We start from the raw sequence: 25,712 nt of genomic DNA on the forward strand, positions 1-25,712 counted from the left end.
AAAAATATGAAGCAAGAAAAAGCTACCTTACAGACAGTTCTAGTGTCTAGATTATATTTACTGCTGCTCCCTGAGGAACCCAGCTCTCCCTCTTACCTGGGTCCCAGCTCACTTCACCCCTCCTTCTAGTCTCCTCCTAAGGCAATCATGCTCCTCTCTGGAGGCTTGGCTTAAATACTATGTATCTGTATCAATTCTTCTTATGATTTATTTATTTTGTCTATGAGTGTTTTTCCTCCATGTATTTCTATTCACCACACATATACCCGGTGTCAGCAGAGGCCAGAAGAGGGCACTGGATCCCCTGGAACTGGAGTTAGAGATGGTTGTGAGCTGCCATGTGGGTGCTGGAAATTGAACTTGGGCCCTCCAGAAGAGCAAGTGCTCTTAACCAACCACAGAGCCCACTCTCCAGCCCCCAAATGTTCTTTATGCAGCTACAAACTTAGTAAAATCTCATCTTTTCGCACCCATGAAGTACTCCCTACCTGATTATTGTTGTTGTATTATTTTGATTTTTCCAGACAAGGTTTCTCACGTAGTCTGAGCTGTCCTGGCAATAGTCTCACTCTGCAGACCAGGCTGGCCTCAAACTCATAGATCCACCTGCCTCTGCCTCCCAAGTGCTGGGTTCATTATTAATAATACTCTAAAATGCATATAGTGATATTCAAGATCTTTCTCCGTATTTTTTCTCACAATACCATGTAAGACGACAATCATTTTAAACAATTGCTTAGTTAAAAAAAAAAAAAAAAATCTCCCAGCCAGGCATGGTGGCATACATCTTTAATCTTGACACTTGGAAGCTTACTGTCAGCCTGTCCTGTAGTGTGCTTCAGGCTAACCAGAACTACATAGAGGGACCCTAACTCCAAAACAAAACAAAACAAACAAGTACTCTCCAGAACAGCACACGGCCCTTAAAGAATTTCCGTGTTCCCTGTCCTCATCTTCCCTCCCTCACTAAGCCTGATAAAGAACATAAATGCTAGATGGATGGACTGAATGAACTTACAGTCTTTTATAAGATCCCACTTTCCTCAGTTAAACACAGGTCTCATCCTGTTATAGTCAGTCTTTTTATAAAAATAAATAAATAAATAAATAAATAAAAATTATTGATTCTTTGTGAATTTCACATCATGAACCTTAATCCCCCCTGCAAAAGAAAACAAAACAAAGAATCTCCCCATGGACACTGCAGGGAGTTCCCACAGCATCCTCTTGTTTTACACACACACACACAGTTTTACTCACAAATGTTCATTGCAAGGAGTCATTGGTCTGGTCCGAGGCCAGTGCCGTGTGTGTGTGTGTGTGTGTGTGTGTGTGTGTGTGTCTGTCTGTCTGTCTGTCTGTCTGTCTGTCTTACTTCCTGTTCCAGGCATTATGCCTGTCTGGTGCCATGCTTCCCTGACGTGACGGTGATAGACTCTACTGCCCTTCTTCTATAATTTGCCTTGGTCATGGTATTTCATCATAGCAACAGAAAAGTACTGAGGCACAGTCTCACAAGTAATCAGGAGACTTCTACTGTTTCCCAGATACTCTGCAGTAGCAATACTGAAATCAGTAAGCTCTAGCCTCTGAGCTGGGTGTGGCAGGGCACACCTAAATCCTCAGTATCCAGGAAGCTGAGGCAGGAAAGATGCAAGTTTGAAGGCTACTAAAGCTATTGAGCCCATTAAAACGGGAGTGTAGCTCAGTGGTAAAGCACTACCTACAATGAGCAAGGGCTTGGGTTCAAACCCCAGTCCCACAGAAAGGGAGGGCCCTGGCACTAGAGAATCTGCTTTTAAAAAGTTCCTTTTAGGAATAGGTTATAAAAACTTTATTTGCTTTATCAAGGACTTGAGACTTTATCCTGTGAGCAATACAAAGTCAGAGACTAAAGCACATGTGCGCATACATGCGTATACACACACACACACACACACACACACACACACACACACACCTCAGAGTTCCAGAGATAAACTAGAAAAACTTCTATTTTTCCAGAGAAGGAAGTGATCAAGTCATCAGCTAAAACTGTGATGACTGTGTCTAGCAATACAATTCTAACTAAATGATGGGTTAAAGTTCACCTTGGATTAAATATACGTGTGACTTTCCTGGAACCACAGCCCTGGCATCTGTCTGTATGAACAGTTAATTAGGCCAAGATAGATGAAGTACTCACTCCTGCTCTGGATATTCTGGTTTGTAAAGAGCATGAGCCACCCCGCCCTATCCTGAGCTGACAGCGGTCTAGGAGAGTGTGGTTTACTTTACAGTGAATGGTTTTCTCTCAGGTCACACGCACACACTCACTCACTCTCTTAGCCCTTAGTCTTTGTGTTTTCAACTTTTAGAAGGGACACCTTATTTTAAAGTAAGAAAGTATGAAAAAGTGTACAACCAATTTCTTGTTTTCTTCTTAAAGTTTAAGATCTCTCTGCTCATGATCTGCTGTCTCTTAAGACGCAGCTTCTGAGTGCTACTGATCTGACCGGGACCCCAGAGTCCCCTCTAAACAAGGCTGTGCTCTGCTTCTGCACTCAGAGATTCTTACACACCAGAACCAAGACATCTTTGTTTGTTTGTCTGTTTAACTTGAGACAGTCTTGCTACTCTGTCCTCCAAGATAGTCCTGAACGTATGCTCAGTCCTGTGTCACCTCTGAAGGAGCTGGGACTCTGGGACTATCGTCCTGTGTCCCTGTCTCTCCATGTTTCTATTTCTTAGTTTTTTAGGCAGCCACACAGCCACTGAATAAATCCACTGTCATCTGCCTGATCCCTAACAGTGGAAATCTAATCCGCTTCCAACCTTTTGCCTTATAAACAAGGCTGCAAGGAAGGCCTCCTGAGTCACTTAATGACACACACTTAACCAACAGTCGGAGAGCAAGTTCTCTGAGGAAAAGCTGATGAATCAAGGTATATTTGAGATTCTACATTTGCCAACCTGCCCTCATTTCTGAGAGATTGCGCCAGTTTACAGTTTTGCCAGTGTAGGAACCTGTCAATTTCACCACACCCTTGCCAAGTCATGGGAGCAAATGCCTAGCACCCAGGTTTAGTTCCCAGAACTTTTATGGTAGCTCAGAACTGTTGTAAACTTCAGTTCCAGGAAATCCAACACCCTCTTCTGACCTCCTGTGTGAATGTGGTAAACATTTATTCTCACAGGTTCACAAACATACATATAAAAAAACACTTAAAAAACCCTATATTCCTGTCTTTTGCCATTCCCCTGTTCTATAACTTCGTTTCAGTTTCTAAGTACTGATTACTGCATTAGCTACAGTGTGTGTAGAGGGAGGGGCAGGGTGTCAGCCATTTGAACACAGGTCACTGGGAGCCAGGAACAAAGCAGTGAAACTAGACAGACAAGGTTCTGGACTCCTGAACTACTCTGAGGCAAGGGACACAGTGCCTTAGGGTCTTCTAAACCCTGCACCAGCCAAGAAGATTCTGGCCTGTTCAGATCCTAGGAGGAATCTGTAAGCCCTTGGAGTATTCTATTAGGACTGTTTATAGAGGCCTTGGGACATCCCAGCAACCTAGACTGTGAGCTATGCGGAGTCAGCTCAGCCCCTAAAGTGGGTAGAGAACTAAGGCCAACCATGTTTATATAGTCCATTAACCCTGGCCATTGAGGCTTGGGTTTGTTTCCCAGGTTGAAAATATTGCAAGTGTGCTGTCACATGCTGTAGCCAGGAGAATTAAGCACTGTCTGCATAAATCCACTGGAATCTCAAGCAGGCGCCCTTTGGCCTGCCTGATGTGTCTTCTTCTATTACCAATGATAATCTGTATTCTTTCACTGCAGTCAACAGTAACAGCAAACACTATAGTTTTCCTGAGGTCTATGAGACCTTTCCAGCGAATTACAGAACCAGGAGTAGTCTAGGGACTCCTGCCCCAAATGTCTTGTACACTCGACAGTACAAAATGGTGCTAAGAGAAACTAAAGAACAGAAGCAAAACAAACAGGACTACACCAACAACAAAGTGCATCAAAGGAACTCTTAGCAAATTCTACTTGTGGAACATATCAAAATTCATCTCACACTGCTAAGAGACCCACCATCAAAAAACACCCCCACAAAAGACAGGTTGGATGTAGCTCAGTCTACAGTGCTTGCCTAGTTAGAGGTGCAGCTCTAAAAAAATAAACAGAAAATAATGAGTAGTTATGTGAAGAAACTATGACCTTTGTACTTTGTTATCTGGGACATAAAATGATACAACCACTAAGGAAAGCAGCATGTGTCTTCCTGAGGTGGGTGGGGGTTAGCCATGGTGGCATAGTCCTGTATTCCCGGCATTCAGAACATTGAGGCAGGAGGACACTAAGTTTGAAGCGAACCAAGACTCTGCTCAAAATAATTAAAAATAGCTTATAATTTAGCGATCCCATTTTGAGTATATTTACTACATTACTAAATTGCAAAGAAGATCTCAAAGAGATGCATGCACGCACAGCCGTATTCGCAGAAGCACATTATCCTTTGTAGCCAGGGGGTAGAAATCGAACAGCCCAAATGCCCATTGACAAGTGATACCAAAAGAGGCAGCATAAGTATGCAACAGAGTATGACTTGGCCTTAAAGAACTCCTAGGCAGACATGGTGGTGCACACATGTAGAGAAGACAGGAGGGAGCAGGAAGGAAAACATATGCAACAAGAAAATCCTGTCACACTATAATATGGATGACTCTTGAGAACAGCAGGCTAAGTGAAGTAAGCTAACCACGAGAAGGCAAGAATCTATAGTCGTCACACTGAGAAGCAGAAAAGATAACTGTCACCGTGCAGATGGGCGAGACAGTCCAGTGGTTCTAGAGTACAATGTGAATGTGGTTAATATTAAACTATAAGTTAAAAAATGGTTAAGATGAGTCAGGCGGTGGTGGCACATGCCTTTAATCCTGGTAATGGGGAGGCAGAGGATCTCTATCAGTTTGAGGCCAGCCTGGTCTACAGAATGAATTCCAGGGCAGCTAATAAGGCTACAGAGAAACCCTGTCTCAAAATAAATAAATAAACAAACAAACAAACAAATCCCAAAACAACAAAAACAAAATGGATGAAATGGATGAGATGGCTACTTTAAACTTTTGTGTTATTTACCACAATCGAGAATTTTAGTTAAAAGACCTAAATAAATATAGAATTATACTATTCATGGAATGAAAGACTAGCATGAAAATATCAGTTCCACAAATCCTCTACACAACAGGAGTGGAGTCAATGCAATCACCAACTGCCAGTTGGCCTTTTAAAAGAAAGTTTTGCAAATTGATTGGAAAAACCACTAAGGACTTAAATAGACAAAGTAAGTAGATCAGATGACCTTGAACTCAGAGATCTGCTTCCTGTCTCCTGCTGTTGGGGTTAATTAAAAACTAATTTATAAAGAACCAAAACCAAAATAACAACCACACTGTTAAACAGTGATTTCAAGACTTAATATACAATTGCAGTAATAGTAGGAATGTGTTGCTGGTACAAGAACTAACTGACCAGTGGGACAGAACCGAGCCCAGATCTGTGAAGCGGTGTGTGCAGGGCATAGACACTTGACTGCAAACAAGAGTCTTCTCCATACACAACACTGATCAAGGACATCCACATGCAGAGAAATGAAACTCTGTCCCATACTGAGTTTCATACACAAAATCAACTTACAACAGACCACAGACCTAAAGGAACGCTGTCTTTGAACCTGGGCTGTCTAGGCTTGCTTCAAGTGATGCTCCTGCCTCAGCTTCCCAAATAAGAAGTTGAGATTACAAGTGTGTGCTGTGATACCCAATAACAGATAAATTGTAACGCATAAAACTAAAAAAAAAAAAAAAAAAAAAGATTTGGAAAGAAACTTAAAAACAGGATAAGATTTCACAGATAATATCACAAAACCCCCCACACTTTAAAAAGAAAAATGACAAAAAACTTCATTGATGTTCAAAACTGATTTGCAAGGTATATATATTATAATTTACACATTCAGAACAGAGTTATCACAATTTGAAAATGGGCAGCAAACTGTACCGGACACTTCACCAGAGAAGGTTCCTTCCATCAGTGTGATAAACAAAACCATCCAACACCACTGCTCACTAGAGATATGCACATTAAAGCCACGAGGAAATGCTAGCACATACATTCTAAAAGGTCTGAAAGCTTAGGACTGACCCTGGAGGGCTGACAAGGATGGGGTGACTGTGACTCCCATAAGGTCATCTAAGACTGTAGTTATACAACCAATCTGGAAAACTGCTAGTATCTCAAGAAGCTAAATACAAGCTGCAATACTGGCTTATGTTCTACTCTTAGGCATTTACCCAAAATAAGTGAGTACCTGTCCATTTAAAGTTTGGTAACTGAATATCCACAGCATCTTATTCATAATATGTCAAAGTGGAAATCCCCCCCACATATTGAAAACAAAGAACTGGCCAAAGAACCATGGCAGAAGCATACAGTGGGTTACAACTCAGGACTAAAAAGAGTCTACTGACATAACACCCATCAATTTCAAAATAATTATGCCAAATGAAAGAAGCCAGACAAAAAAAGTCTGCAGGATTCTATTTATTTTTGATTGTGAGCCTTGCCTTTAATGGCTGAGCCATCTCTCCAGCCGAGCATGGTTCTATTTATATAAACTTCTAGAAGAGTAAAACCAGAGGGAGGTAACAAAAAGATCTGAGGGTGGTTGCTAGGGGCCCAGAAAGGCATGGCGACAGCAGATAGGGAACATGAGCAACTCGGGGGTAAAGAGGTCTGTTCTTATCTTCACTATGATGAATTTGTATGAGTATTTATACATGTTATAAGTTATCACACTGAGCCAGAAGTGGCGATGTACACCTTTAATCTCAGTGCTTGGGAGGCAGAGGCAGGTGGGTTTCTGTGAGTGCGAGGCCAACCTGATCTTGAAAAATGAAAAAAAAAAAAAAGTTATCACATTGAATACTCTATGTATAGTTAATCATATGGCAATTATTCCACAATGAAGCCATGTTTAAAGACTGTCAGCGAGGTACAGTACCACATGCTTATACTTTCTGGTCGAGGCAGGAAGATCTTGAAATTGAGGCCAGTCTGGGCAATTCAACAAGGCCCCATGAAAATAAACTGAGCCTAGAGGCAGTGACTTCTAAGTAGTTTTATCATTGTGGCTGGAGACATAGCTCAGAGGTTAAGAACACTTACCAGGATTCAGGTACCAGCACCCACATCAGATTTTACTCCAACCTAGGTGATGTGATGACCTCTTCTGTCGTGTAGCCAAACATGTAAGCTGACCTCAAAGTCACAGAAATCTACCTGCCTCTGTCTCCCAAGTTCTAGGATTAAAGTCATGCATCACTTCCTTTCCTGATTAAAAAAATCTTTTAAAAAACAGAATGTTGGGGCTGGAGAGATAGCTCAGCGGTTAAGAGCACTGACTGCTCTTCTAGAGGTCCTGAGTTCAATTCCCAGCAACCACATGGTGGCTCACAACCACCTGTAATGGGATCTGATGCCCTCTTCTGGTGTGTGTCTGAAGAGAGCAATAGTGTACTCATATATAAAATAAGTAAATAAATTAAAAAAAAAAAACCAAACAAAACAAAAACAAAAATGTAAATAAATTTTAAAAAAGAATATTGTATCATTATAAGCTTTTCTTTTAATTTGTCTTTTCGTATCCTTAAGAGAAGGAAGGGGGCCAATAAGAGAAAACCAGTCTCCTAAGATCTTATGTTCATGGCGTAGATTTCTATGCTTAGAAACGTGGAATCCTAGGCCTGCCCTGGATGGGGTTAGAAGAGTAGTTGAACTCAGTGACTGGTGGGAAACGGGAAAGCATTTACTAGTATAGGCGATGTTTCCAACAGTAGGAAAGAAAAGGAAAGAAAGAAAGGCACACATAGATACATGTGCACTAGATGAAGCACATAAGGCTACAGGGCTGATTTATTGTGGTTCTTAGTTTTTATTTCTTCTCAAGATAATGGATCACATGGTTTCTTTAAGCATTTTTAAGCATTACATTCCATACATTCACAGTAAGTTTAGGGCAATAGTTCACGTGCTAGATCTCCAAGGCTTAAGGAGTCACAGCAGAATTGTTTACATGTCTTTCCATTAAGACTAGTACCTGACTAAACATTTATCTGTTACTAGCGCCATAAATTCATTGTAAGTTTAAATCAATAATTTTTATGTCATAAGTTAGCATGGCTTTGTCAAGAGACAAGGCATCTGCCTTGTGTCTTATTATTTTTAAAGTCTTGCTCTAGAATAAAATGTCCTTCCAGTTCCTTACTTTGTCTCATGTCTGAGAAACACTGGGCAGAGATCTCCATCTATCTGGTCTCTAACTCTGAGACTGCTAGAGGACTCACCACTGACAAGAGATCTGCTTAGTGTGCTGAGAAACTGGGAACTACCAAACATCGGTGACCAAACAATATTCACCAAAGAAGGGAGCATAGGAGCAAACACTACATATGCATGCACCTCTGAAAGTGTGTGTAATGTTGCAAAATTATAGTACACGTGTTAAGAACCACACAGTTGGAGAGTAACTCCTGAGAACAAAGGGTGAGGACAGGGAGGAGCCACCTCAATTTGTTTTTGTGTTGTTTGCTGTCATAAAACTAGTTTCTCTTTCCAAAACAAGCATAGAGGTTTATTTCATTTGCTTATGATTTCACTGAATTTATGATCAATAAATAGAAACAGAGGCTGAGGAGAGCTCTGGTTTTGAACTATGGTATCACAGAAAAATAATGAGTTGTTCTTTTTAAGATTCTCAGAAACAGAAAAATCTTAATAAAAATTGCCTTATATGCCAAATAATGTAGTTTTTCACTTTAATAAAGTTGGGCATTTGTTTGCCACACTCTAGATCAGTGGATCTCAAGCTGTGGGTTGTGACCCCTTTGGGGGTGGAACAACCTTTTCACAGGGGTCACACATCAGACGTCCTGCATAGCAGATATTTATGTTATGATTCATAACAGCAGCAGAATTACAGTTATGAAGTAGCAATGAAAATAATTTGATGGTTGGGGTCAGCACAGCATGAAGAGCTGTATTAAAGGGTTGCAGCATTAGGAAGGTTGAGAACCACTGTTTTAGATGCTTAGAACATTATACAATAACATTTTTAGAAATCCTTGGGTTTTAAAAACCATCAGCTATCAAACATCAAGTCCCTTTACCATAAGTAAGGTTAATACATAGCAGCCCAAGCTGAGACACTATTTTCTGGACTCCTGCAGCCTATGGTTGCATCTGTTAAAGAGGTTAAGAGGATTTGGTAAAGACAAGAGATCTGTGGAAGCAGAGATGGTTTACGTGTTCTCTTTCATTATGTCACTAACAACATATAATGGTGCTTAAACTTACATGAGACTGCCAACTAAGTACGACTTGGTTAGACTTTTCCAAAATTATTTCAATTCATTAAACTTGTGGTAGGAGTAACCAGTTTAATCTTGATCCTATTCAGGATTATACAGTTTTAAAATTCAAAGTCCCACATTCTCGTTGCAGGCTCCTCCAAATGCCTGGTCCTCCCAAAACATTTAAGCTCAGAGAATACTGTGATTATTTAATAAATGGTCTAAATTTACTGATGGGACAGTGAGGAACCCCAAATCTTCAGAGTACAAAGACAAATCTCAAGGCTCAATCTTGAGATACACACACACACACACACACACACACACACACACCCCTCAGAGACCAGAAGAGATCCCCTGGAGCTGGAGTTAAGAGGCAGTTGTGAGCCACCTCATATAGATGTATCTTGGGACCTCTGGAAGTGCAGGAATTGCTCTGAGACCCTGAGCCATCTCTCCAGGCCCCTAAACCTCACTTGTGACTTGCCTTTAATGACAGCTTTTACTAGCAAGTACACATTATTCCACAAGGCAGCCTTGAAGATCTGAGACTGGCATTGTCGTGGTTTTCCTTCATAATGGTTGTACCTCAGAAAATTCTACCAATTCCCTAGACATCTCACAGGCCTGCTGTGAAGTCTGCCTCTGGTCAGCAGTGCTTAGCTAACATGGTTACAACAGACAGATTTAGTGTGTGTGGTCTGTGAAGAGTCTGGGTATATACACCATGTATCCCACCCCTCTCCTGAACTCTGAACAGTTCATCGTGCATTGTGTGATCACTATCACTAAATACTTACTGAACACAGTCAGAAACTGACTGGCACTAAAAAAAGTAATAAAATGTAGTCATTCTTCCTAGAGAAGAGCAGAATCAAGACAGATAATGTGGAGGATGAGGTCCTTACACATCAGGATGATGGACAAAGTTTCAGCTGGGGTGATATGAAGTTAAGTCCCTGGCAGAACAGAATAAAACAAAAGCAGTTCGGGGTCCCCTCGCACCAAGGCTGTGACATTTCCGCTCAGCTTCAATGTTCAACAAGAAAAGACTTTGGGCAAAGTAGAGCAAACCTGCCCCAGTCTCAGCAGCCAACACTGACCTGGCTCCGGACAGCACTGTTGGAGTGGCTGTCCTCAGACATCTGTGCATTCTGGAAGTAGGACAAAGGTGCAGGTATCTCTGTCATTGGAGCAACTGTACAGAAATACCTTTTCAAAGAGAACAAAGCCTCTAGGAATTCTGAAAAGGGAAAAAACAAAACAAAATGTTATGCTTTAAGATGACTCATGTGTTTTTAAACTCTCTCACAAATTTCATTCTGGAAAAACAAACCTTTCTCTCATGTGTTCTCCTCCAGGCCAAGCTGCCTAAGGACCTCGAAGGGCTGCTGTCTTGTGTTGGTTCCTGGATTAAAAATAAATTGGATTTTTACCAAGCCACTCATAATTAGTCAAATACATTTGTAGCTGTTGGGATTCAAACCCGGGACAAACAGCAAAGGTGCATATCTTATATATCAAGACAGGAACTGACCTCCAGGTTCTCCCAGCATCCCTCAGTCCCTACACTGGGCTTCCTGTCCCCAAGAGAAATCCAAACATTTTGGTCTCTTCCTTCCTCCTCTCCATTTTCTCCCTACATGCACATGTTCTTTCTCTCTCTCCCTCATCCTCGTCTCCCTCCCCACCTTGGGACCAGTGAGCCCACCTGAGAGCTGGTTCCCAATAAACCTGCCATAATATACTTTAATCTGGCTTGAATTGGCTCATTTCACCAGTGGGGAAATAACTTATCGTCTGGTGTCCTGACTCGGGAGCCCCCAGCCACGTGGGAATAGGGGGCCACTCCTTTCCCCATCTTTCTCTGCTCCTGATGCGATAGACTTTGGCCTCCTTGAATAACCACCTCCCAGCAGCCTTGGAGCACCAGGTGCCAAAAGCCAGTCGGGGAGGCTTCGGTTCAAAGACATCTGAGCTGAGGCTAGACCCCTAACCCACACTGCACCAGGCTTACGTGCAGGACATATACATTTGAGCCTTCAGACCCTGACAAAGCCTCGAAGAATGGGTACCACCACATCTAAAATTTAAAAATTTATCCAACTGGTCGGAACTCCCATTTGTCATTTTTTTGGGACCCGCATTCTGGCCCGCCCCCTTCACCACGACAGCTTCAGCAGCTGACCATCTCCCCACACTCAGCTCCAGGTGGCGCCTAGCCCCGCCCCCAACCCACCTCCCCGGCCCACACACTGCCCCACGCACTGCCTCACGCACTGCCTCACGCACTGCCTCACGCACTGCCTTGGTGGTGGTGATGGTGAGGGAGCAGACTGCTGCCAGAAAGAATATGAAGTAGTTGCCATCTTTATCATGGCATAAAGAGGGTGGAACCATGGCTTCACCACCATCTTAATTAAGGGCAGTAGCATGGCTGGCAGACACCCCTGCTATGGGTTCAAGAAAACAAAACAAAGGGAAAAAAACACAACATAACGTGCTTGGTGGCCCTGACAGCCAAATCTTGTAACATAATAGTAACACCCTTGGTATTAATTTTGGAACATTAACTTGTTTATTCTTGTTAAAACTTGGGTTTTGTATTCTGAATCTTACGCTCTATGTCTTCACTCTTTAAGAGGTGCTTTATTTTAATATTACAGGTACAGCTGAGAGCAGATAACCTCAAACTTTATTTACCCACCTGTATACGTTTTCAAGGCTAAGCCTAGGATGGATAACTAGAAACAAGCAAAGTTTGTCTATTCCAATATACTTTTGATAGATGGCCCTCAGGCACTTCAGAGACCTGCTGAATATGGCATTTAAGATGTTTAAATATACCATGACACACAGAGACTTTCAAAACCTAGCAGTGCCCAGCTCTAACGTCTCCAAGAAGATATGTGCACCACAACACAGGGCTCCACCTGGCTTGTGGATACACTGACATAACTGCCCCAGGACCTTGACCGTCAGAACGAGGGTGTCAGAACAAGGCAAACCACCCCAGGGCTAATTGTTTCATGTTGCCTAAGACAAGGTTAGGTTGGTCTCACCCATGTTCCTTCTCCACAGAAGGCCAGAGGGGCAAAGATTGCCTCTGTTCTCAGAGCCATCGACAACCACAAGAACCTAGTGGAGTGGCTGTCTATGTAACGAGTAAGTCTGTCATTTTAACTGATACTTAGGCCACTTAGATTACAGTTCCTTACTCGGGTAAAATGCATTCTTCTCAGGTCTCTGAGGGGTTTGAAGACTAATGAAAGAAGTAACTTTTTACTATTCCTTTATCTAAAGGAACTTACGTTACAGTGACTGCTCCCAGTGATCAGCCACCATATCTGTCTGTTCCGGCGTCCTGCCAACTCCAGGTGTTTCCTGGAACCTGCATTCAGGACAGCTCAGAAAAGAAGCAGCTACCCACAGGCGCTTCAACTAGGCTATCAGGTTGCTAGCCCCAAATGGTCCCACAACCTGGACAGGAAGCAAGTAAAACAGCCTGCTCTTCCCAGACTTGAACCAACATCCTAGCCTGTTGTCACAACTAATGGCATCGCCCCTTATTCATTTATTATCAACAAAAGGCTGGGAGGTTGGGTTTCCGGCAGGATCAAAGTGCTGAGATGCATATTTTACATACCAAAGCAGACCTGGCCTCCAGGTTCTCCCAGCATCCCTCCTGGCACACCCCACCCTCTAACCTGAACTTTCCAGCCAGGGGTCTAGGCTTCCCCTCCCCCAGAAGTTCTTTCCTATATAATCCTATTTGTTCTCTCCCCTGCCTCCTTCCCCTCTCTGCATTTCCTCTCTCCCTGTCTGTGCGCATGCTCTTTCTCTTGCCCCTCCTCATGGTGACTTCCCTGTCTATTCCTTGGGACCAGATTTCCTAATGGTTTTAAGAAATGTTCTCTAATTCCTTATTTTTTCTTTCTTTCCTTCCTTCTTTCTTTCTTTTTTTTGAGACAGGGTTTCTCTGTGAAGCCCTGGCTGTCCTGGAACTCACTCTGTAGAGCAGGCTCAGAGATCCATCTACCTCTGCTTCCCGAGGGTTGAGACTGATTGTTATGCACCACCACCGCCTGGCTCACAGTAGTTTCTAATAAGAAGTACTCAGTTTCCTGGAGAGCACTTAAGAACTACTCAAAGCTAATTACTCAAGGGTGGGACAAAGGCGAGCACGGGACTGAAACCTCGGTAAACTGTCTTTCATATTCAGCTTTCTCCTTCCTTCCATGCAAAATTTAAACAAAGTGAGAACATCTAAACTTACCATACTCACTTTACCCATCCATTTTTCAATAAAATCAATGGCTGGGTGTGGTGGCACAAGCCTTTAATCCCAGCGCCCAGGAGGCAAATCTCTGTGAGTTTAACAGCAGCCTAGCCTCACAATGAGGCCCTGTCTCAAAAAACAAAGAAGTCCACACGCTTTCCGTACCTGGTATCAAAGGATCCAAACCCCCATACAAGATTCTACAAAACAACGTGACATCCCTGCTTCTAGGAGCTTACAGCAATGCAGACTAGGATATATTACACTCATTTTATTACTAGCAAAACTACTGCTTACAAGTAAACAACATCTCTAACATCAATGATCCCACTATAAAAGAAAACCTGAAATGTCTAAAATATTCTCCATAGACAGTCCTAGCATTTACTTATAAAAGGAAAGCTACAATGGATGGGGCTGTGTCATTTAAGTGCTTTTATGCTTATACAGCCTGAAAGCCATTATAAGGAACCACACTGGAGCTTTCTGGGACAAATCTTATAAGAACCACCAATAACACAGCCATCACTTTAGCACATTTCCAATGCTATTTTCAAGGTTCTTTTCATAATCATTATTCTGTTTGACTCTTTAAAAGTTCCCATGGGAGCCGGGCAATGGTGATACACCCCCTTAATCCCAGCACTCAGGAGCAGAGGCAGACAGATCTGAGTTCGAGGCCAGCCTGGTCTACAGATCGAGTTCCAGAACAGCCAGGGATACACAGAGAAACCTTGTCTAAAAACAACAAACAATACCCTTCCTTCCCAAAGTACTTGTACTGTTTTTCGTGTGTGTGTGTGTGTGTGTGTGTGTGTGTGTGTGTGTGTGTGAACTTAACAAAAGCTAGGGTCATCAGAGAGGAAGGAGCCTCAGTTGAGGAAATGCCTCCATGAGATCCAGCTGTAAGTGATCAGTTAGTGATCAGTTAGTTAGATCAATTAGTGATCAGTGGAAGTGGTGCCATCCCTGGGCTGGTAGTTCTGGGTTCTATAAGAAGGCAGGTTGAGCAAGCCAGGAGAAGCAAGCCAGTGAGCAGCACCATCCATGGCCCCTGCATCAGCTCCGGCCTTCAGGTTCCCATCCTGCCTGAGCTTCAGTCCTGACTTCCTCCAATGACACACTATGATCTGGTAGTGTGAGCCAAGTAAACACTCTCTCCCCAACTTGCTCTTTGATCATTGTGTTTTTGTCCATAGCAGTAGAAACCCTAAGACAGTTCTCTTGGGGGCTGCAGTTGGCTCAGTGGTTAAGGGGTGTATGTTGTTCTTCAAAGGACTCAGGTTTGCTACTCAGCACCCACCCACATGGTGGCTCATAATCATTCATAACTCCTGTTTCAGGGCATCTGATGTCTTCTTCTGACCTCCACCGGCACCAGGCATACAGATGTGTGCATATATGCACACAGGCAAAACGCTTATACACATAAAGTAAATCTACAAAAAGGTCTGAAAATAAATAAAAATTCTCACTAAGGGACAACTCTCTTTTGACTCTTTCATCCCCCATTCCAGGGAGTTAGTTTTGTTTACCTTTCAAAAAGCAAACAAACAAAGAAACAAAACAAAAAAGCTTCCTTACTTGTCCCCCTCTCCCATAAAACATTCTCAGGAAGACTCTGCATTCCAATGTCAAACTCAAGGCTATGGCAAATTTGCCTGTGCAGGGTTAAGAGGCAAATGAGTAACACCACGCATCCAGACCCCAGGTGGTGAGGATGCTCAGCCCAGGGCTCCTGTCACCCAGAGAAATCACAGGTCTCCCATGAAGAGCCTCCCTGACAGAATGTGTTCAGAAGGAGCCCAGAAGCAAAAGCAGGCCATGGCCAGGTCATGAGACACACACACACATTCCTGGTACAAAGAAAGGAATAGACCAAAACAGAGTTGATTCGGATCCAGGAACAGCCAAAAACATGGATGGAGAAGGTCAATGGCCCCACTCTTCAGGCAGCATGGCAGAAGACACTTGCAAATTTGATAACATTCTCGACTGAGAGCTATGAACACTAGAAGCCAGTAGCTGAGAAGAGACCTGGATTGCAGAGGGAGGAGGAAAAGGGATGTAGATCTTGGTGCTTTCATTTCTACGCAGCTACTGAAGATGGATACACGGCAGCACCTTCCTGCCATCTTACCTCCTTTCTCTCAGATACTTGTGTAGAGACGAAGAGGCCAAAAGGGGCAACAGTTAAGAAGCAAAATCACTCACTAACAATCAGATCCTAACTATGCAGCTTGTTCTGCTGAATACACACACACACACACACACACACACACACACACACACACACACCAGGACTAACTCCTGATGACGAGTGCCTTACCTGACATGGCCAGTCTATAAATTTATCCAAGACAGTGAGCAGGCTACCTCTTCCTTATTCAAATTGGACCCCATACAAACAGCTCAGATGGTAACACCAGGCAATGTGTCTCCTGAGTGCTATAAACAGACCCTATTCCCTTAAGGACACCACCTGTTTCTGCCCACAGTATCTTCTTTACTAGAACTTTCCTCAGCTCTGATCTGATAAATGCCTCTTTACCTAACTCTGCTTTGAGCTTTTTCCAAGCACGACTACTTGGGCAGTCAGACAAAGGAAAAAGAAGTCATTGTTTTTATGAGTAACTACAAGTTCTATCAGACAAAGTATAGGAACTGGGATGCAGCCCTGTGACAGAGTGCTTGCCCAGCATGTGCAGACCCTGTGGTCCATCCTTAGTACTGGGGAAAACAAAAGTTGATATAGAAGGGGGAGGGCAGATCTAAAAGCTTAGATGTGCTCCACAGAACAGCCGACGCAGGGTCTGGGGGAGATGGCTCAGTGGCTGAAATGCTTACTATGCAATGTGAGGACTGGCTATGCGATTCCTCAGAACGTATCTAAATACTGGGTGGGTCTGGTGACTTGTCTCTAATCCCAGAACACAGAGGCAGAAACTGGGAATTTCCCGAAGCAAGTTGGCTGGCCAGACAAGCTTTATCAGTAAGCTCTGGGTTTGACTAAGATCATAGCTCAGTGAAGGAAGTGGAGAGTGATCCAGAAAGACTCCACAAGTCAGCCTCGGGCACACACCCATGTAGATGAGGAAAAAATTAAGAAAACCTATCCAACTAGAAAACCTTCTCTCTGCATCAGAATTTCTAAAACATCTCAGGAGCAATGTATAAAGTTTCAGAATAGGTTCCTAAAAGAAATTCCCACTCACCGAAGCACCCACAGCATTGGGGATGTAGCTTGGTTCATAGAGTACTTGTTTAGCACACACCAAGCCCTGGTACATACACATACATAAGCCATATACATAAGCCAGGGATGGGTTTCAACACTTGTAATTCCAACACTTAGAAGAATATAGGCAGGAGAATCAGAAGTTCAAAATCATCCTTGCCTACAGAGTGAATCTGAAGCCAGCTTGAGCTACAAGAGACCCTAATTAAAATTTAAAATATTTTAAAGGAAAACACAAACAAAAAAAGGTACTTTCTCCCATTTCACTGTACTCTGAATTCATTTTCTAACTCTTGAGACAAATGTAAGCAAAACTGGCACACTGCAAAAACATCTTCAGTGAGACATAACCATGGCTTTATCACCATAAAGGGCTTGTGGGTGTACGGTCCCTAAGCCACTTACTCAGCTTCTATCCCTTTAAAAACTACTAAAACTATTTTTTTTTTTTTTTTTTTTTTTTGCTATATATAAATGGCCGTAGTGCTAAAAAGCTTTCAAGGTGTGGGGAAATAAATAAATAAATAAATAGTTTTCAAGCTCTTGATTTATTTTCCTACAAAAGTGGCTGGTGTTGCCATGGCCTAAAGTGAGGGCCTCATTTCCTGTCTTAGAGGGGAAGAGGAAGAATCAGACTAGAGACAGACATATAGTCTAAGCAAAAGTTTATTTAGCAATGCATACACTCCAAAGAGCTGAGTGGCCTACAAGACAAGGCAGGAGGCACGGAACGGTGAATCTGTTCTGAGCTACAGATTTAAAGACCTTATGATGAAAGTTTAGAAGGTGGGTGGCATATTCATGGTAACCTGGCTCTTTATCCCACAAAGAGATGTTCTGACTCTAAGAGGACAAGACTTATCAAGACCCAGCTTTTCTTTATTACCTCATATCGACTCCCTTTTTGAGACCACTGAAAGCCCCATGATTTCAAGGTTGCCTGTTAAAAAAAAACTAAAGCTTTATCATGAACATTGGGGCCAGGGTTTCACAGCTGACCAGCAGGCTGCACAAACAGGCTGGCTGGCTGTTTTTCAGGAGCCCCCACAGCCTCCAGCGCCCCACACAGTTTTTCCTACTCATCTCTGTGATAGGAAGCCCGAATTCCGATTAGAGTGTGAATTTTGATTTACTTATTTTGGTTGGTGGGAAGCAAATATGCTAGGAAAGTGTTGTGCCACTGAGTCCCGCCCTCTGCTCTCTCCTTGGTTGGTTGGTTAGTTGGTTGGTACAGGGTCTCAGTATGTAACCCTGGCTGGGCAGCAATTCGCTATGAAGACCACACTGGCCTCAAACTCAGAGATCCTCCTACTTCTGCCCCCCCAAGTGCTGCGATTAAAGGCTTGCCCTGGTATTTCAATATTTATGTAGACAGGGTCTTGCTTAAGATGCTTGAACTTGGGGCCCTCCTGCTTCCAACTCCTGAGGGCTAGGATTGAAAGTGTGTACCATCAAACCCTGCTCTACTTGGGTTTCTAAAGGTCACAGTAAATGTGAGCAAACCCTAAACTGTATTCTAGAACTTGACTTAGGAATACCCAAGACAGACTCATGATTTGTGAGGCATAAAAAGCGAATCACTCCCCAGCCCTATAAATCATCTTCCGAAAGTAATAGAACTAAAAAGAGCAAGGGCAGCGAGGCATCTCACTGAAGGTGGTTTTTTTCCTCTTCCATCCCACTCCACCTCTGTGAACCATCTGTGGTAGATAAAATTATTATTCAGTAAATATTCTCTTCTTCCCCCAGTATCCCCAAAGGAAGAACAGTTAGCCGTCAAATCTTCTAATTCAGGATCCTTGGATTCGATCAACTGTGGTCTGAAAATGTTTGGCACGTAGTTTTCCTTGTTCTTCATAATCAACACAATGTAATGATTATTTATGCATTGTAATTAGGAGACGATTTAAAGTACACAGGAGGATTAATAAAGTGTACCGAAGGATGTATAAATAATATATATATTTTTTTCTTCAGTGCTAGGGATCAAGCAAGGTCTCTGAACATGACTACATTCTCATCCCCAAATACTACTGTCAAATATAAGGACTAGGACATCCTCAGATTTTGGAAAGTAGTAGTTCTAGAACCAATCCCCTGTGATTGCTCTTTGGCCTCTTTATGGGTAACATCCATTAGGTATTCTAAGTCTTTATGTGAGATCCTATAATGTGCCTTTGTCAATGCAATCTTAGCTGATTGACACTGGCAGATATGTGAACTATGCTTGTGCAGCTGGCCTTGCCTTCTTATACATCTGAGATTGCCTTGAGAAGACAGCAGCATGGATTGGTAGTCCTTGCCCCCTCAACCTTGGTCCCACAACAAGATGATCAAATCAAAATGGTCCTAGCTGACCCACACATTCCACCCTGAAGCAGAGCCCCAAGTGAACTTAAGTGCTCTAAGCTGTTAGGTTGGGAGAAGTTCTGCTATGGAAACTTACTGCTGCAACTTATTTTAAAACAATGATAGAACTGGCTGGCTCAGAAGACGAAATGAACATGAGCTAAGAAAATCAGCTCAGAATTGATTTCAAACCTTCAGGATTAAATGTATTTAGAATATGGATTTTCTTTTGGATTTTGTAAAAGCAGTAAAATGCAAATATGCGTGCTCAATAGAACATCCAAGAGCCTTAGACTCACAAAAGTAAACTCCATCTAGTCTACAGTGAGACAGACCAACTGTCTCAGAGTATATCAAGACAGTAGGATCTAGGGAGTTAGCTCAGTGGCTCAAAGCACTTGCTATCAAAATAAAAGGAGCAGATCTCAAATTCCCAGCATCACATCAGAGCCAGGCACAATCACTGCGCCTACAATCCCAACACTGGGAGGTGGATACAAGAGGACCCCAGGAGACTGACAGACAGCCCAACTAGCTGAAATAGCTTCAGGTTCAACAAAGAGACCTTGCCTTAAAAAATAAAGTTTGTGCGCATCAGCGTGTGCAGCACGTCTGACAGCCTGAACTCAATCCCCAGCGCCCACATCAGCTCAGACAAGGAGGATTCCAGAAAATGATCATTAGTATTATGACATCTGTGTATCGTGGCACACATGCTCCCATACACACGACTATGTTTTTAAAATTAAAGCTGGGTGTGGTGGCAGATCTCTGTGAGCTTGAGGCCAGCCTGGTCTACATAGTGAGTTCCAGGAAAGCCAGGGCTACATAGAGAGGATCTGTCTCAAAAAAACAAGCAATAAATAAATAAATAAATAAATAAATAAATAAATAAATAAAAGGGGGGGCTATCGAGACGGCTCAGATAGTAAAGGTGCTTGCCCTACATCCCTGGAGACCTCTGTTCAGTCCCCAGTACTAACAAAAAGGTAGAAAGAGAAAGCTAACTTCAGACTTCTGAATATTACCATGGAAGCCCCCCAACCCTGCACACAAAATAACATTTTAAAAGTAAAGTGATAAACAATGGAGAAAAATACCCACTGTCCTCCCCTGGCCTCTGCATTTGCAAGCAATATAGACCAAGACTTTAGCTTTGCTTATAAAGTAGAGGTGTATACACATACACATCACACTCACAGAGTAAGACTCAACATAGTCATTATCTGTTCTGTCTCCCTAGACAGCATATAATTAGACTACAGGCTATATTAGGTTCAGATCAGATAGCATCCTCTAATCTCCTGTCATTCACTATCTGTTATCAAGGCTGGCCTTGATTTTCTTGCTCAGCCTTCCAAGTAGCAAAGACTCCAAAAGCATGCCACTACACCTGGAAATTATAAAGACTCCCCACCCCACCCCCAAGTTCTTTTAATTTTAATAATTCTGTAATAAAGTTATTTTTACTGTGAGTCAATGTCTCAACCTTCTGTGAAAATGGATGAAATACAAGTATTTTTTTAACTAAAAATGAATATCTATGTCTAATTAACTTGCATAAATTCTTTCTGCTTTCATTCATTTTAAACAAGGAACTGGATAAGACATCTGAAAGCCAAATATGAATTTTTTTTTTTTTTTGGTTTTTCGAGACAGGGTTTCTCTGTGTAGCCCTGGCTGTCCTGGAACTCACTCTGTAGACCAGGCTGGCCTCGAACTCAGAAATCCACCTGCCTCTGCCTCCCAAGTGCTGGGATTAAAGGCGTGTGCCACCACTGCCCGGCCCAAATATGAATTTTTGCAGCAGAAAATAGGAACCAGGTTTTTTTTTAGACAACAAAACCCCGTGACGGGTGCTGGGGAGACTGTAGAATCAGGTATTGCTTCTGTTCACTTAAGAGCCTACTATCTAGAGGGGAAGACAAGTTAATTTGACACTGATTACCTATTAAAATGAAATGGTTAGCTATACTGGATTAACAAACTATTAAAACTAATTTTATCTGCTTCTTGTTACCTTTGAAAATGTGCCTGTGGGAACATTTAAAACTAGCATTTGTGGTTCCCGTTCATCTTTCAAGGGTACAATGGTACAGATCCTTCAACAACACCAGGCCTTTCATTCCTAGTCACTGACAATGCTCCCTCAAGTTCCCCCTGACTCCTCAGCTTCTGTGACACTGCACTATTGTGGTTCTCCTGCAATCATCCTCCTCTGCGGCCCCGTTGTCCTCCTTCTACCTAGCTCTTTGTGAGTTCCCTAAGTGTCCACCCAGTTCGCTGCTCCAACATCAAACAGTAAATCGACTCAAGTGACCCATGTTTACGGTTTACAGCTCTGACCACAGGCCATCTTCACCCGTTCTCTCTTCAAACGCGGTATTTCCAAACCACTTCCTAACTTCCTTATTTCTCTCTTCTCCAAACTTGAACCCAGTCAATCTTTGTTCGTTAGATCGCCTGTCCTATTCACGTTTCCTTCTACGTTTTTGTTACTGGCACTCTCATTTCTCCTAGTTATGTAAAAAGTTACCTCAATTGTCTCATGCACTCTGTCCTTCACTACCAGACGGATGTGCCTGAAGCAAACCTCTGCTCACAGCAGTGCCTCATTTGAAAACGTGAAAGGGAAGAAAAGCAAATACTAAAGGCGCCTACAAGCTTCAGACACACATGCATCATGACAGTCCAGAAGAAAGGACAAACGCCATACGACTCTTCGCCTGTCAATAGAAACACTGAGAAGTTAGCCCCGAGTGCCACTCACTTCTGGACTATGACACACTCGGGGCACGGGATGCAGAGTTTCACCAGTTGCTCAAGCTGACCCAGCCTAGGGCGCTTCCTCTATCTCTTGCTCCACTCCGATCCGTGAGGCCACCCCCGACGCCAGCCACCTGCTCCGGGCCGCCCCGGGAAGCCAGCACTTCAGGGGCACCAAAGCTCGGAGAGGGCTGCTCTCAGCCTGGCCCCGGCCAGGACCGGAGAAACCGGCCTCACCCCGTTTCCCATGCGGGGATCCTCGATCTCCGCCGGCCCGGACCCCGCCCCTCATCCCTGGTGACGCCCGCTGCGCGGCCCTCACAGACACAGGCCGGGACCCCCGGCGGGCGACGGTGAACACAACCGGCATATTCACCTCCGCCCCACACACCCAGGGCACGCACCTTCTCTCTCCGCGTCCCGGCGGCCGGCTCGCAGCCTAGGTTTCCGCCTCAGCTGCCGCTGTTTTGTTTCCGACGAATACTCGCGGCCCACTGAGCAGGTCGTCCTAGGCCCCGCCCTCGAGGTCTCACTGGTGTCGCAATTTCCGGCCTCGGCGACGTTGGCCCTTAGACCCGGGAGGGGACGGAGCTTCCGGCGGCGCGCGCAGGCCGCGAGGTTGGGGGCTGCAGCTGGCCTTGTTCGCTGGATGGGTCTAAGGAAGGAAGTGCGCGACCTGAGCGCTCTCTAGGGCTTGAGGCCAGTCTAGCGTTCTCCCAGTCTACAAGTGACATTTTCCTTGGTTTTTTGTTGGGACTGCGATTCGTGCGTTCCCTGTCACTATCAAGCATACCTTGTAGGAAAAGATGGCCTTGAATTTATTTGGTCTCCATATGTGTGGGAACACCACGGCTGCGTTTGTAGTGACATTTTAAATCCAACACTTCCCATTTCTCCACAGTACTTTGAACAGTTCCTCAAAACGGATATAATTTACTGTTGTGCCCTCAATAAAGCAAAGCGATTGGTGGGTAAACAGAACCTGAGAAACTACCCTCATCGTCTAGGTTCCGAGTCTAAAAGTTTTCCTAGATGGCAAGCTTCAGGAGAGCAAAGAATGTTTCCTTTTTGTTTGTTTGTTTTTCGAGACAGGGTTTCTCTGTGTAGCCCTGGCTGTCCTGGAACTCACTCTGTAGACCAGGCTGGCCTCGAACTCAGAAATCTGCCTGCCTCTGCCACCCAAGCGATGGGACTAAAGGCGTGAGCCACCACCGCCCGGCCAAAGAATGTTTCCTATTTTGATTTTTACATCCCTCAAGTTTTACTTAATTGTAGAGACAATCACCAACACCACACATTTCACTTAGGCAAAAAGCAACGGAGAAATTATTCATAATCCCAAATAACTAGAAAATGGCCAAAGAGTGCTTACCGAACACACGCAAGGAACTAGGTTCTACTCCCACCAGAGACGAACACATCGGGATGGAATTGTATCTATAATCATAATACTCAGGAGGCGATGGGGTGGGACAGTGAGTTGGAATCAGACTGGGATTTCTAGCAAATTACAGGCCAAACTGGGACACACAGGGTCAAATTACTTTTCTATATCCCAGAAAAACACTCGTTCTAATAGTAGGGCACCCCATCTCCATTTTCTCCCCAACATTCTCAATCCTACTTCAGTACACTCAGACTTCACTATTTTCATGCATAAAACCTTCATGCTTTAGTCTTTTCCACCAGTAGAATGGCAGCTAGGAGGAGACATAGCATACATACCCTTAGTTTACCCCCAATCCTTTACTTATATGGGAAGAATGCAGGAAACAGTGTAGACCACACAAAATAAACTTAATACACTTGCTAAACAAGCATAGACTAAAAGCCATTTGTAAACTTTATTAACTGGAATCTACTTGGTGGAATGGCTAATGTTGTAAACTATACACAGAACCAATTTCAACAAATATTTTTGTGCAAAGATGTTCATAGAATACTGGTATGTAAAAATAAAAAAGCTCAATGTCCTGCAACAAATCATAGTTCACCTAGGTTACAAAACTCATGAATGGCCGGGTGGTGGTGGCGCACGCCTTTAGTCCCAGCACTTGGGAGGCAGAAGCAGGCAGATTTCTGAGTTCGAGGCCAGCCTGGTCTACAGAGTGAGTTCCAGGACAGCCAGGGCTACACAGAGAAACCCTGTCTCAAAAAAACAAAACAAAAAACAACTCATGAATTCATGAATGAAAGCTATGTACAAGATAATTGTCTACTGGGCAAAATGTCAGTTGTATTTACACTGTGTTGGAATAGATTCTTGCAAAAAGTAGGCAAACCCTCAAAAAGGGGGCAGGGGGTAAACAGGAACTGAATAGACTACAGATCCTTCTCCTGTTTTCTATATTCCTTTTGGGGGATATAAACACCCTACAGCCATTACATAAAAGACATGGGAAGACTGACACTCGGGAAGGGCAAAAGTGATGAAACATTAACCACCAGTGAATATCCAGAAGACAGCCAATGTTTAGAGAGGCAACAGAAGCTAAAGTATCCCATTCAGGCACCCGTGGGAATATTGAAGCACACACACTTCTAACCATTTGAATGAGACTTGAGACATTTGAAAGGCACATATTGAATAACTTTCTATTCTTCAACGTAATAATGTAGCAATGAGGGTCTAGAAACAGTAAAACCTAAGAATGACCAAAAAGTACCACAGAATACTGGGAATCTCTGCAATGTGGCATCTATTTTCCCCATCATTCAAAAACTGGCAACAGGAATAGTGGTATGAGTAACACCATGCAGATGAGAAAACCCAGTAGCAACTAATGAGGAGTGAACCAGGAAATGTCCTCGACCTGAAAGGACTACTTAAAGAGAGGGGCCTGCAAGACAAGACAAGAAAAGGAATGAAGTCACTAAAAGGCAGGGCCTAGTCAATCAGGCCAGGTATTACTACCAGCGACTCCAAGGTATGTGGCATTTGCATATGATCATAATTCACTTTTACTCACAGAAAGTTATCATACTGTACAGAAATATTTCTGTCAATGAAAAATTCACCTTATTTAAAATATTGCCTAGAAACATACTCATCCAAAAGAAATCCAATTATGTTTTCTCACTAATTCTAATTTCCTCATTTTCTGTAATTGGGTACAACTACCAACACTGTGAACAGATAAAGCTGAACCAAAACCAGGAAAACCTGTAACCATTCTGACATAAAAAGCTTTATTCTTCAGTCAGTGACCTGCATACCAAGTTGGATAAACAAACCTCATAAACATTAGATGCCTACTTATATGTATTTGGATTTTATTTTCTTCATGGTAGTTGAAAAGAATACAGACACCTACTTTGGCTCAAGCCCGTGTTTATCTACCAGTGCTGATATTAATACCAGATTATTTAAAATGTTACTGTGAAGAAAATCTTATTACTTGCTATTACATAACTTATAATACATAGAACTACATAAAACACTCTGATAGTTCAAATAAACTTTTAAAGACCCACCTCAGGGGCAGGCTGGGGTAAAGCTCAGAATACCTGCAGTGTTCTGGGGCACTGTCTGGAAGGCTACTTTGGTGCTCACTAGAACTGTGCATAGCCAACTCTTTTTCTCAAGCATCACCACACTTGTACATTTGTAACCCAGCCCTCTGGATTGCAATGGAAGGAAGCAGTCTGTGACACAGTAAGTTCCAGGACAGCCTGAACCAGATAG

At 43.1% G+C, this 25,712-nt stretch overlaps 1 protein-coding gene across 3 annotated transcripts in view; it reads right to left on the minus strand.

The window, feature by feature from the left end:
- Psen1 (presenilin 1) overlaps window positions 1-22,569 on the minus strand; it is a 47,603-nt gene extending 25,034 nt beyond the window's left edge. Inside the window, exons 1-3 of one of the 3 annotated variants that reach the window (XM_076921735.1) lie at window positions 22,432-22,569; window positions 10,732-10,803; window positions 10,499-10,638 (exon numbers count right to left, since the gene is read on the minus strand). In XM_076921735.1, the coding sequence (XP_076777850.1) occupies window positions 10,499-10,585 (87 nt within the window). In that variant the 5' untranslated portion in view covers window positions 10,586-10,638; window positions 10,732-10,803; window positions 22,432-22,569. Of the gene's footprint in view, window positions 1-10,498; window positions 10,639-10,731; window positions 10,804-22,031; window positions 22,128-22,431 lie in introns of those variants that run through there. The other 2 variants (XM_076921736.1, XM_076921737.1) reach the window with 2 other exon arrangements.
- Between the last annotated feature and the right edge of the window lie 3,143 nt (window positions 22,570-25,712).

Source organism: Arvicanthis niloticus, chromosome 23 (assembly GCF_011762505.2).
Source record: "Arvicanthis niloticus isolate mArvNil1 chromosome 23, mArvNil1.pat.X, whole genome shotgun sequence".
NCBI classification, from domain to species: Eukaryota; Metazoa; Chordata; class Mammalia; order Rodentia; family Muridae; genus Arvicanthis; species Arvicanthis niloticus.